Source organism: Ctenopharyngodon idella, chromosome 22 (assembly GCF_019924925.1).
Source record: "Ctenopharyngodon idella isolate HZGC_01 chromosome 22, HZGC01, whole genome shotgun sequence".
NCBI classification, from domain to species: Eukaryota; Metazoa; Chordata; class Actinopteri; order Cypriniformes; family Xenocyprididae; genus Ctenopharyngodon; species Ctenopharyngodon idella.
In genome coordinates this window covers 17096700-17111150 of record NC_067241.1, presented here as the reverse complement: position 1 = coordinate 17111150, position 14451 = coordinate 17096700, and the positions used below count along the sequence as shown (strand labels likewise).

The 14451-nt window shown below is 37.0% G+C and overlaps 1 protein-coding gene and 1 long non-coding RNA gene across 4 annotated transcripts; one reads left to right on the top strand and one right to left on the bottom strand.

The window, feature by feature from the left end:
- Positions 1–4031: 4031 nt before the first annotated feature.
- pfn1 (profilin 1) lies at positions 4032–7713 on the bottom strand. Of its 2 annotated transcripts, none has more exons than XM_051881355.1 (4): positions 7519–7713; positions 7221–7368; positions 5519–5714; positions 4032–4553 (listed from the first exon to the last, which is right to left on the bottom strand). In XM_051881355.1, exons 2-4 carry the CDS (start codon positions 7350–7352, stop codon positions 4456–4458), a joined length of 426 nt encoding a protein of 141 aa, XP_051737315.1. In that variant the 5' UTR covers positions 7353–7368; positions 7519–7713; the 3' UTR covers positions 4032–4455. The 2 variants fall into 2 exon arrangements, with proteins under 2 accessions (XP_051737315.1, XP_051737316.1); XM_051881356.1 differs by lacking the exon at positions 7519–7713 and adding an exon at positions 7462–7494.
- LOC127505606 (uncharacterized) lies at positions 5721–14061 on the top strand. Of its 2 annotated transcripts, none has more exons than XR_007927748.1 (4): positions 5721–7116; positions 10111–10136; positions 10223–10285; positions 10373–14061. It is a non-coding gene; the product is annotated as an uncharacterized LOC127505606 (long non-coding RNA). The 2 variants fall into 2 exon arrangements; XR_007927747.1 differs by having other exon boundaries at positions 10111–10285; positions 10373–10708; positions 11379–14061.
- The last annotated feature ends 390 nt before the right edge of the window (positions 14062–14451 follow it).

Genomic DNA, 14451 nt, shown 5'->3' with positions numbered 1-14451 from the left:
AAATAATATGCTTGTATAAATATGACCAAGCCACCTGAGAACAAAAGGCGTGTTTGACCTGGAGGTCAAGAGGTCATCACAACACATGCCTTTGGGTTTCAGATTGCATCAGTATTATTATATGTGCAAATGAGCACAGGCAGCTGAATGTGTATGTTTTAGATTTTCAGTCAGATATTTATAGTACGAAGGGATTAGGGATTACAGAAACAGAAGAGAACAATGATTGGGCATCATTGGGGACAGGCCCTGAATCCTCACGGATGTCTTTTCCTTTCAGCTGTGGTGTAGAAACACTCAGACTCTCCCTAGTCGACCTCCAGACTTGAATGAAAGGTCAGGGTTGAATTAAAGGGGGAAATGTGAGAGTTAGTTTGGGTTCGGACCTAAAGGGCACCTATGATGATCACATGCACGCCTCTCTTTTCCCTGTTTCTCCCTCTCTACCCTTTAACACCAGGCTAAAATTAGTTTCACTATCATGAGAGCTGACGGACACTTGTGTTGTTTAGGAGCTGCACGACATGCAGATTCACAGCGCTTGACATTCAGCCGTTGTATACGCAGTTACATTTGTCAAAAAATGTGTTGAATGCTTCGTGCAATACATTGCTGTCGTTTTTTTATTTGCGATTGTCATGCGTTCAACTCAGTTTTATGTTTTAAAAGTTATTGTTCTCAGTGAATGTTCTGCAACGCATTTTACAGACATCCAGGTAAATGAAGAACATACACTTCAACATATATCAGTTTCGTACGGAATGACTGTCGACGTGGACAGATGTATAAAGTAGCTACTCTTTTATGGCACAAATTGAACCTCATACTTGCATGTTTTATTAAATACACCTTTAACGATAACTATATAACTATAATATATTAGCTTCCACACCAACGGATGATATAGTCCTGTTTATTATTATTGCGCTAAGCGCAAATAGCGATATAGTATCAGAAAATAGTATCAGTTCTTTCCAATAAAAGTAAATAGTAATTAGATGCTATCTATACTTTATATTGGCAGATACTATTTGCACCTCAGTATTTTTGTACATTAACAGGATGCAATATTATCATAGAGTGTAAATGATTATATTTATTACAATTATTAATAAAAGCCCTCCCTACACCTTCCCCTAACCCTACCAGATAAACACTTTTAATATTATTAAACACTCATTCGCAGTTTATTTCCACTTTTAGAACATTATTTAAATTTTTATTAAAAACAAATGCGAGCTCGTCAAAAGGCAGATTCGAACCCGCGTCGATCGCGTTAAAAGCCATATTTGCGAGCTTTACGCGCTACTGCTGCGCCACTGAAGACGTTAAGCTTTGTGTGTCATTTTTAAAACTTGATTGACCCAACCAGACATTGGTGGGCGGAGCTAGTGTAAATAGCGTTTGCCAACAAGGGATGCTATATTTGCGTAAATAGTGTACTTAGTGTAAATAGACACTCCGTTATGGGTAAAACGGGTGCTGCAGTTTTGTAGTATGTTGCTTTAAATAGAGTACCTCAGGGATGACATGTTTTTGTAGGCAAAACCCCGAAGCTAGTTAGCATTTTAGGACTTCCGGTTCCATCGCCCCGAAGTCTATGGGTTTTTTGAATGGGTTTTTGCTAAATCGCCTGAAATAAGCCTCTAAATATTTTCACGTTTTGATCTATGACATAAAACACACCAGTTATAACCCGCTTGTGATTTTTTTTAAACCTTTATTGTGTCTTAAAAACGGCGGTTGCTAACAAATTGCTAAAAGGGACAAACAGGACATTTGGACAGCATGAAAAAGTGAATAAGTATTCATACACAGCACAGATCATAATCAGCGAGCATGTTTTTAAATAAAGTTGTTTTTTAAATAAAGTTTGAGGAAGCTTGGTGGTGGTGACGTTGATCCGCGACCATGGTGTGCTGTAGTCCGTTTATAGCCTACTGTTAGCTTTTTATATCTGACCACTTTATTAAGGCTTTAAAATGTATAAATGTTGTGTTAACTTGTAAAGATTGTCTTGATAGACGAAACGTGTAAGTGTCATAACTCTTTGTTAAACACAGAGCTTATTTTTGCGATTTTCCAAAAGTCTATGGGTAAAATGCATAGGCTTTCGATCGAGGGAACCCGTGCGCCGCTAACTTCCGGGTTGGCCTACAAAAACACGTCATCCCTGAGGCACTCTATGCTCAAGCTCTTTAAAGCAGGATGGATTCTGATTGGCTGTCAATGTTTTGTTCATCAGCTGGAAAAAAAATTGTTCTCTAAGTGATTCCAACAATATCGATTTACCGTGCTGTTGACTGCTATTCTTTTATATTTACAAAACTTTTTTTAGAACTATATCATCATCGTTATAGTGTTTATCCTTGGTACGAACTGGCCTAACTATGATAAGTATATTAGCATCCATGTTTATTCTAAGTGTGCGCTGCAGCTTTAAATGCTCGAGCTCGTTGAAGCTGGATGGATTCTGATTGGCTGTTAATTTTTTAAATCGTTCAGCAGCTGAAAAAAAAAACATTCTGAAAGAAAGTGATTCCAGCGATATCATCGTCTCACTGCGCCTTTATCGTTATAATGTTGTGGTGTGGACTCTGCAATTTTATATATTTAGAACGATTTTTAGAACTATCGTTATCGCTATAGTTATTGTCCTTGGTGTTAACGGTCTTTAGAAAAAAGGTTCATTGTGGTTCTATATAGAAGCCAATGCTCTTGGCTCAATTTTAAATTAAAAAATGACTTAAATGATTGCATAATACTTTCATCTTTTACGGGTTATTTAATTTTTGTTTCTAGTGATTAAGTATGCTTATATATATCTATATAGATTCTAAATATGAAGCAAATCACGTGACCCGCCGTGGCCACATGATGGCGCTGCATCTGTGTGTGTGTGTGTGTGTGTGTGTGTGTGTGTGTGTCAGTCTCTGTAATAGATCTGACGTCTCATGTCTGTGTCACATGCACAACTTCCTGTTTCCTCTGTTACACCACTGTTCCTTCACAACAGTCACTGAAGAGTGTGTTTAACCCAACTAACAAAAACATGCTCCAACAACATTTTGATAGATAACTTTGAATGAACATCCTACTAATGTTACTGGAAGAATGTTTGTTCATAACTTTGAGAGAACCTTGCCAGAACGTTCCCTGTGTCTCATGTTACTGCCTCATTGGAACACTTGTGATAAAAGTGCTAAATGAATATGTAAATTTTGTGAGTTGTGCATATATATGTGTTTCACTTCTGCCTTCTGAGAGCAATGAAAATTTCATATAATCATTTCTTATCCTAGTGTTTTAAACTTTTAAAGTGCTGTAAAGAATTAAAGTCAGTATTAACAGAAATGACATAAACATCATTCTTACTTTAACTGTGTTGAACTGATTGTGACCCTTCAGAGTCAGCAATCATTCAGCTTGTGTTTCATGAATCTTTGAGTTCAAACTGGCCTTAAGAAGGTTCATCTCGTTCACTCAAGTGTGCTGAGAATGCAAAACCTTTCCTGGAAGAAGAGTACGGCAGCCTGTGATTGGCCGAGACACTCGCACGCATCAGCCTCTGAACATTACAATGAGCTCTTGACTGGAGTGCTGTGATTTGATTGAGACGGTGTGTGTGTGTGTGTGTGTGAAGCAGGGTTATTATCGTTAACTAAAAGTATTAAAAAGATTATCAACTGGAATAAATCCTTAAAGGAATAAAATAGAAATATTAGATGAAAAAGTTAAACAAAAATTAAAAATGTTGCTTTGGCAATTAACTGTAATAAGTTGGAACAACTGGAAATAAAAACTAAAACTAAAACTGAAATAAACTAGTAATATTTTAAAAACATACTAAATATACTAAAAATGTAACAAACTTTTTAGAAGAAATTAAAAGCTAATTCAAAATATTAATTAAAAACTAAAATAAAACTCTCAGACGAGTTATAACGATATATGTTTTGAATCGTGACACGTTTCATGATGTTTAAGGTTAAAAACACATCCTCCCCCATGAACACACGGACAGGCGCTGATCCACAGAAACTCATTCTCTCTTTATTTGGCATCTAACAGTCAGAACTCTGGGTTTTGTTCAGCAGGATTTCACACATACAATCGTACAATCAAATGCTAAAACCGTTTGACCTGACGCTCCGCCCGTCCGAAACAGCGAAATACTATAGTACCGTAAAATCAATCAATTAATTCGTGATAAAACCAATAAATGAGTTTGATATAAACTAGAGTTTGTGTTCCACTGCCTGACTGGAGAGATGACGAGGAGAAACCAAGATCTCAAACTCCTGGAATGTTAAAACCGAGATGATGATGATGTTCTGAAGTACAAGTTTGGCTGATCTTGGATCTGTTCTTCTGGCTTTTGGAATGGAATCCCGACAGATGAAGTGGAACGGGGTGGTGAAGTGGGCGGAGTCAGTAGGGCAGGGCAGGGCTTGTTCACATGTTCATCTTCCTGAGGTATGCGGTCATGTCAAAGACGAGTGGATTGATTTTGCCTCCGTGAGCATCTTTTATTCCTTTAGCAATGATTATCGCTGAAAGAGAGAGAGAGAGAGAGAAATGAATCTCACAAAAACATGTCCAGGTCAAATTTCACCCCAAAGTCGAAAGAAATATAAATAAAATACAAAATTTCAATTAATTATGAATTAACATTAAATCTAAAATAAATATTTTTAATATATTTACATATCATATTTGTGTATATTTTATATATAAACACACGTATAGGTCAAAATTCACCCTAGAATAAGCATTTTTATTATATTTACATATAATATTTGTGTATACTTTATATATAAACAAATGTCCAGGTCAAATTTCACCCCAGAGCCAAAAGAAATATAAATAAAATATAAATTATATATTATTTATAAATTCAAATTAAATATAAAATAAGTATTTTTATTATATTTTCATATAATATTTGTGTACTTTATATATAAAAACATGTTCACCCCTGAATCTAAAGAAATATAAATAAAATATTCATTTTCAATTAATTATGAATGAAAATTTTATATAAAATAAATATTTTATTATATTTACGTATAATATTTGTATGTATTTTATATATAAAAAACATGTCTAGGTCAAATTTCACCCCAGAATCTAAAGAAATATAAATAAAATATTCATTTTCAATTAATTATGAATTAAAATTATATATAAAATAAATATTTGCATATTATATATGTATAAACTATATATAAAAATATGTCCAGGTTAATATTCACCACAGAATCTAATGAAATAAAATGACATTACATTTTTAAAATATAAATTATAAAATTAAATATAATTGTTTAAATTTATTTAATATATTTACATATGTGTATATACTACAATAATTATATTTGAATAATTATATTTAGGAGCACTGAACTTTTTGCATTGTAATGCATCAGGACATTGAGTTTTTGTTGATTGTGATTCTCATTACTGTAATGCCATTTTTAATTCCTACAAGGATGATTGTTAATTGTCAGCATCAATTCACCTTTGTGAGATTTGCCAATGGTGAACGAAAAAGGGTCGGGCTCTTTCTCTGAGGTCTTCATCTTGATGTCCATGGTGTTCTGCCCGTCCACATTCAGAGCGTCTCTCAGCACTGTGCACTTCCTGCCTGCCAAAGTCACGCCATTGGCAAACAGTCCACCGCGGTCATTGGCTACAATAGCCTGAACCTCTGACGCCTAGAGAGAGAGAGAGAGAGACAGACTGTGAGTGTGGATTGCGGGTGATAAAATGGTCCAGAAAACACATGCTGAAACAAGTAGACACTTTACACACACACACACACAGATTCTTGCGCGGCTCATGTTTTGTCATGTTCCAGAAGACGACGCTCACCTCAAAATATTATTCCATCATTCCAGAAGTTTCTTAGATTGAAAGACCAGCACAATCACCTTCACATCATCATGCATCAATCAATATTTTACGTTCAAATGTCCATTAAAGTATAAAGAAGTGTACATATTAGAGGCTGAACTGCTCACTGAGTTTCCAATCAACTCATTTTCAATGGTTTGGTGGTTATCTAAAATAAAGTAGATGAACCAGCATGAACGCTGCAACAACCTAGATACAGCTGCGGTTATGAACTCAGTGTCCCTTAAAAGGGACTTTCACAGTATGAGATGTGAGATAGAGAGAGACACACGGCATCTCTAAATTCTTTAAAAGTCTGAGCTGCATGTTACGACATGAATGGGGAAACACAACTGTGCAACAACACACACACACACACACACACATATATACATATATATATACACACACACACACACACACACACATATATATATATATATATATATACACGCACACACACACACACATATATATATATATATATATATATAGAGAGAGAGAGAGAGAGAGAGAGGCTAAAAATTATTATATAGATGTATTATATATAGGCTATACGATTTTGAGATCTCATATATATATATATATATATATATATGTGTGTGTGTGTGTGTGTGTTATATATATATATATATATATATATATACACACACACACAAACCTGGATAAAGAGAGCTCAAAATCGAGTCAAAATGAAAGTTAGTGAGGGGAACCCAAGAAAGGAAGTGTTGAAATAATCAGCTATTAAAAACTGAATGTTGCTTTAGATTAGACACGCAGATGATAGTTTCACTTAAAGGATAATGTCTCTCGCATAAATATAGCTTATTCTAAATATTTATTAGCTAATATATTAAAATCATCAGACATTCTGAACGAGAGTGCGCGTGCCATGGGCGTACAGGCGGAAGCAAGGCGCGCGCGCAAAGAGAGAGGTACCAGCTTCCGCCTTTCAGAACGCATGACCAAATAAGGAGCAGTTCACAGAACTCCGCGCGACCGCTGCTGTGAGGAAATTCAGCGCGAAAGAATAAACGGTCGATTTGGAGGAGAGATATGTTCTTATTATCACGAATTAAACTAATGGAAACGACGGCAGTTTACTTTTATAAAACTTATCGCAAAGTTTGTGGCTTTACACACAACTAGAACTACCGTTATCACCAGCGAGGCTGCGAGCGCATCCTGATTTGCAGCGACTTTTACATGCGGATGTCAGAACATGTAAGTACGAAAACGAGTGCCATTCAAATAAATAACTAAATAAATCATAATAAAAAGAAAGAAACAAGCAAAAGTAACATTTTTTTTTTCTGTAAATGTTGTACCGTGACTTGGCTGAGCCAGCCGCCCGGCGCTGAAGCCCAAACGGACTCCTGACCCGGTGTCAGCCCGAGAATGGCTGCATCATCCACCCATTCGCTCTTGGTCAGGCTGCTGATGTAGCTGTCCCAGCTCATGACTGCTGCTTTAGATCTGAGGAGCAATAAAACATGATCATATATTATTATTATTATTATAAACACGCCCTACTCTGCTGCTCAAAAGCCATCGCGTCACTTATCATACCTGCTGCGAAAGCTCCAGGAAAGAGATAAAAGAAAAGCGATAAGAGAAAGAAAGTACCTGAATGCGTCTCTGCTCCGATGCAAAGTGAGTTTGAGGAAGTCCGTGTCAGTTTATATGCTGTAGCGCGCGCGCCCTGCCCTACGGCCCACTTCCGCACCGCGCGAGAGAGATATACTGAAGATGCACTGTTTGCATGATCCGTTCACGTCGCAAAGTTTGGTTTAAATCATCCCAGAATATGTTAAAGTCTAAAGCTAAACAAATGAGCAAATAACAAATCAGGGACGACGAGATACACGTAGGCACTCTCAGTGCACAAACTGTAGTGTGTTGTATATTTAAATGAATTTATGATAAGAAGGAAAAAAAAAAGCATGTGCTAAATACACTCTGGCTAAAAAAAATAAAATAAAAAATCATGTCAGAATTCAAATATTTGTTATATGCAAATGCATCTTGGATTAATTTTTAAGCTGCTCTCTTACTCATGTCGCCCAGAAGCACAAAAGGAGATGTTTGGAGTGTTCCATACAAATATAAAACAACAAATGAAAAAACACCATACAAGTATCATAGTCATATGAGAGTTTTGAATGAGGAACAGACTAAAATCGCAGCTCTCAAATCTCATTCACACTTCCACATAGACTATTCGAAGTGACACATCGCGTTTTGATATATGCTACTGCATGTAATATCCCTGCTAACAAAAATAATATTTTGCTAACATTCCCATTAAAAGGTTAGTTCACCCCAAAAATGAAAATTCTGTCATTAATTACTCACCCTCGTGTCGTTCCACATCCGTAAGACCTTCGTTCATCTTCGGAACACAAATTAAGATATTTTTGATGAAGTCTAAGAGCTTTCTGTTCCTCCATAGAGATCCAACACAGCTACCACTTCAAGGTCCAGAAAGGTAGGAAAAAGACATCATTAAAGTACTCCATGTGACTCCAATGGCTTAAACTTAATTTTATGAATCGACGAGTGCTTTGTTTGTGCAAAAAAACATAATTTACCACTTTATTTACAAAATAATGCTATCCAAAGCATTCACACAACATCAGCTCTTGCGTGAACACAACACTCATGCATCGTGATGCTCTCGTGAACACTCGCGCAAGTGCGTTGAGTTGACGGGCGAGTCTGAACACAACACACGTGCATCGTGATGCTCTCGTGAACACTCGTGAATGTGCGTTGAGTTGACGCGTGAGTCTGAACACAACACACGTGCATCGTGATGCTCTCGTGAACACTCGCGCAAGTGCGTTGAGTTGACGGGCGAGTCTGAACACAACACACGTGCATCGTGATGCTCTCGTGAACACTCGCGCAAGTGCGTTGAGTTGACGCGCGAGTCTGAACACAACACACGTGCGTCGTGATGCTCGTGAACACTCGCGCAAGTGTGTTGAGTTGACGCGTGAGTCTGAACACAACACACGTGCATCGTGATGCTCTCGTGAACACTCGCGCAAGTGCGTTGAGTTGACGCGCGAGTCTGAACACAACACACGTGCGTCGTGATGCTCGTGAACACTCGCGCAAGTGTGTTGAGTTGACGCGTGAGTCTGAACACAACACACGTGCATCGTGATGCTCTTGTGAACACTCGTGAATGTGCGTTGAGTTGACGCGTGAGTCTGAACACAACACACGTGCGTCGTGATGCTCTCGTGAACACTCGCGCAAGTGTGTTGAGTTGACGCGTGAGTCTGAACACAACACTCATGCATCATGATGCTCTCGTGAACACTCGCACAAGTGCGTTGAGTTGACGCGCGAGTCTGAACACAACACACGTGCATCGTGATGCTCTCGTGAACACTCGCGCAAGTGCGTTGAGTTGACGCGCGAGTCTGAACACAACACACGTGCGTCGTGATGCTCGTGAACATTCGCGCAAGTGTGTTGAGTTGACGCGTGAGTCTGAACACAACACACGTGCATCGTGATGCTCTTGTGAACACTCGCGCAAGTGCGTTGAGTTGACGCGTGAGTCTGAACGCGTTGCAGATCAATATTTTTGTAAGCAAAGTGGTAAATTATGGGGTTTTTTTTGCATAAACAAAGCACTTGTGTCGCTTCATAAAATTGAGTTTAAGCTACTGGAGTCACATGATGTCTTTACTACATTTCTGGTAGTTGCATTGGATCTCTATGGAGGGACAGAAACATCTCATATTTCAACAAAAAGATCTTAATTTGTGTTCTGAAGATGAACAAAGGTCTTACAGGTGTGGAACGACACAAGGGTGAGTAATTAAAGACAGAATTTTCATTTTTGGGTGAACTAACCTATTAAGTTATGAAAACATTACTTCTGAATGTTCTCAGAATGTTCAAAACGTGCTCCCTGAACGTTCTGAAACAAATAGTAACATTTAAAAAATGTTAGATAAATGTCCAACTAAATAGTTTCAGAAAAAACATTCCATGAACGAAGTATAAATAATGTTTTGAGAACATTACTAAAGACCAAATAACTTTGGACGAACTTTCTATTACTGGAAGAACCTTGGCAGAACGTTCCGTCAGCTTGGATTGCATTGCATATGGTGTTTTTTAGACAGACATGGTCACTAAGAACTGGAAAAGAGCTGCATTAAGATTCTTCAACCATTCTTATTTTGTTCTTCACAGAAAAATGGGATTGAGAAAACATGAAGGTGAGGAAATAATGACAAAAATACTTTTTTGTTTCTCTTAATGCTTTAAAGACTTGTCAAACAGGCTCCTGCATCTTGATTCTCAGATAACAAACATGAACTTGTGTGTTGAAGGTTCTCAGATTGACATGATTTGAGTCATAGATAAAGTAAGTCTCCACTTCCTAAGTTCATTTTTGACTTTAATTTGAGTTAAATCTGAGTTACAGTTTGAGCTGATCTGGAGTTTGTCGCAGGTTAGGCCAGAGTTTGGCCTTTTGCAAAACGAGACAGAAAAAGGAGGCGGCAGAATACAGCAGAGTGTGACCGCAACATCCTGTTTGTGAATCTGCAAGCTGCATGATATGACAGGAAGAATTACAGAGACAGCCAACGTGAATGAGTTGAACTGAATTTCATTCTACTACTGTATCTGACTGTGTGAAGATGCTGTGGTGGAGTTCATCTCTCTTTTTAAGTTGACCTGTCAGACCAAACGACACTGAGAAGTGACCGCTGGAGTAGCCAATCAGATTGTGCCATGTGAGAGAACGAGGCGGGACCAGAACTGTAACATTTCACCCATTAACAGTGTGAGGGACTTGACCTGTCAAGAACATGTCAAATTTCACCTTGGATTCAAAATAGCAGTTATACACTCTAAAAAATGCTGGGTTAAAAACAACCCAAAAATATGTTGGAAATTAACTTTTATTAATATGCTTAATAAATGAACATTTATTAATAAGTTCAATGAATAATAATTAAACAATAAACATTCATTAAATTGCTTGTTTATAAATGTTCACCTTTTGATTGTTATTGTTGCCTCTAGTAATTATGTGTCTGATTTTAAATTCCAAACATACTTTGGGTTAATTTTAAGCCAGACATATAGTCATTTTTAAACAATAGTTGAATTAAATAAAACTGCCCAGCACGCTGAGCAAACATTTAACCCAACCGCTGGGTTAAAACAACCCAATCGCTGGGTTTGTCCATTTTCAGCCCAGCATTTTTTAGAGTGTATTTTGCATTAAGAAAATGAGGCACGTGACATTTTAATGAGAAATGACAGCACAATTGCTGTATTGCAGTAATGTTTTAAAAGTGTTTAATTCAGGAAAATCTAATGTGAATTAAAAAATAAAAAGTGTCTCAAAAGTGAAAGGGTTGGATGCAAATAGTAATAACAAATAAAATAGGTTTTCTTTATGCAAAATGTAATTTCTATTTTTAATTTTCTTCTTTTTTGCTTTTAAGGGAGAAAAATGAAGGAGGAGCAGATTTGAGCATTGCAAACTCTACAGGAGTCTAATGAGCGCTGAAGAGTTTAAAAGTCAAATCTACTGGAGCTGTGGAATTCATGCTCATGTTCTCACTGGTTTGACCAGAGTGAGAGACGTTTCTATCATAACATGCGAACACACGCTGACTAATGTAGTGAAAAGAGAATGTATGCCTGCGAGGCAGGCAAATACACACACACACACACACACACACAGACACAGATTCTTTTTGCTGGCTGTGTAGAATGTATTTGAGGCCAGCAAAGACAGAGAAGAGACATCCGTATCTTTGAGTTTATCAAGATAATTGATCAGTGAGAGGCCTTTGTGAGCAAAGTAAGCGGAGAGATTGCGCAAGCACAGATCTTCAGTCAATAAAAAGCTCATTAAATCACTAAACTAATAGTACAACGTCCAGACCTCTAGATAAACACTGATGAACAGTTGAATAAGGTTCTGTGCATTAAGTTGCATTAAGCACCTTAAGTTTTCTAAAGTGACGACTGTGATTTCCCCTTACCTATAAGGGAATGAGGGCGTTGCTTATAATCCCTTAAACACTTTTCTTAGGTAAGGAAAGCTTAAGCAACTTGCCAGAACAAAATTCTATTGTTACCATTGACATGTTATTTGTTAACAAAGATAGTGGTAAGTTTTCATAGAAAATAAAATAACATGGATAAGGACAACCCAAAGAAAACCAAATGGACCAGACAACAGAAACTCAAAGAAACCAAAAATGAAAATTTATTAATTTACTCATCCTCTGTCCATTCACTGAAAGACATAAAAGTAATCCATAAGATTCAGGCTAAGCTCAAAAGTGCGTGTTTGACGTGACATGTGCACGTTAACCATATTTGATTTGTGCTATGTATATGTAATTTGATCAATGTTTATACATGAATAAACGCCTAAGTTAAAATCAGTTTATCATATAAAGTGTCGTGTATCGTTAGGGTCGGTTCACACAAAACGCGTTTTTTCATTCCACCGCGCTACTTTTCCATTGTTTTTCTATGTAAATGCGCACTAGATGGACGTGTTTGACCGTTGCGCTTCAGTATAGTGATGGGATGTTTGGATCATTTTACTGACTCGGATCTTTGAATCTCGTTCAGCAAAATAAACTTTTTTCAAGTCATTTTGTTCATTTCAGCAGAATATAATTTAAATATTACATGTTAATAGCTAAATTCCTCTACTTAGGCAAATGTTGATCACATATCAAATTAGAAATCCCCATAGGCTGAAGCTATGCAGTCTGTACTGGTGTAGTGACAAATCCCCCCTCCCCAAAATCAGGTCTCATTTTAAATTATATTTTATTTTAAATTAATATAATTTGTATATATTTAGGATAATCAATACCTGACAGTTTCGAGAGACCCGATTTTGAGGGAGGACCCAATTTGTCATGACACCGGAAACCAAAATGATTAGTTCACCTCCCAGCCAACTCTTTATTACAACGTTCAATGTTCTGGAAAAGAACCATCATGATAGAAATTCACAATGTTTTAAATTGTAAAGATTTTAAGACCAAAAATGCATCACGTAACTGTAAGAGTAAACTACACACTAGTTTGTAAGGAAGGTTGGGAATTATTAACTAATTTCTGTATCCAGTATCGCCATCACGCCATGTGACAAAAGAACAAACGACTCAGACCCAAAGACTAGGAAGGTGAACTAATTATTTCTGTTTCCTGTACAGAATCTATAGGATGTTGCTCAGTGAGAGATGAGAGATGAAACAATGAGAGACAACTCATTGTTTCCGAGTCATACTAAAGATTCGTTCAAAATGACATCCCTAGCCCAAAGCAAAAAGAAGACTTGGATTAAATTTGCTTGCTCTTTCCAAACCTTATGTTATACTTAGAAAAATGACAGTTAAGATGTAACACTTACCTTTTTGTAAGGGATTATTTAAGTGAAAAATAGACACTTAAGGGAAATTATAAGGATCTATGACATTTTCACCTAAAGAAACCCTTGATTAGATCCACATATAAACAACGTATTTGACTTTTATTGTAAATTATTGGTAAATCCATATATATAAGTAGATTTGAGAGTGCATAGAAACTCTTTTGCAGTGGTTTGTGGAAGTGGCCGCTGGCTAAAGGTCTGTGATTGATGTTTCCATTGTAACAATGCCTTCTTTGACAGTGGGATTATGGGTAGTGTAGTCCTTCACCAATTTTAAGCACTTTTTTTTAAACCTTGAAGTTGAAATCACATTGACTTATGACTTGGCATATGATGACACTTAAACTCGGTGAGTCTGTCCTAAAAGGTTTATATTTTATAAATCTTTTTTGTGTCTGAGGTACCTTCACAGCCATGCTAATTTCTGTTTTATAGGTTGAGTGGAAGCTAAAGGGAAATTCTACAGTCTGCTGTCAATGTCAGCTTGTAATTCTGGGTGGAGTTTGTGGTTGGCTAAGAAAAAGCCTTGTGTGTTAAGAGGAAACTCATTTGCCAGTCAAACATGAAAGAAAATGTCCATTCTGCAAAGATTGTGAGCTTTGAGAGCAATTGTGTGTTTTAAAATAACAAAGCACCTGAAATGCCACAACTTGCTGATACGTAGGTAAAGTACACATGATTTTAATAATAAATTGTATTACTTAGTGTTAAGGGTTTAATCACATCACTTTGTCTTTGTGGATTTGTAAGCCAACCACTTTTGAAATTTCAAAATTCTGCTCCAGATCAGGGTTAGCACCACATTTGCAAGGTTCAATTGCATCGATAAAGTAGTGTGAAACAGCCCAGTACTAGAGTGTTAAGGCGAGGTGTTCAGCAGCAGACAACCAATCATAAATTGCATCAAATAGAACCCAATAATAAAGATGCAAAAACCACTAAAAAAGGAACACGTACACACACACCCACCTTCAGTGCTGCACTGACTCAGTGACTTCCTCTCTGACAGGAAGTGGAGAAACTGTCTGTTATGCATGTGAGGATTCTCATCTGATCTTAAACACCCTCCTCTCGGTTTCTTTCTTATTTCCACTCATCCTGTTCTCTTCTCA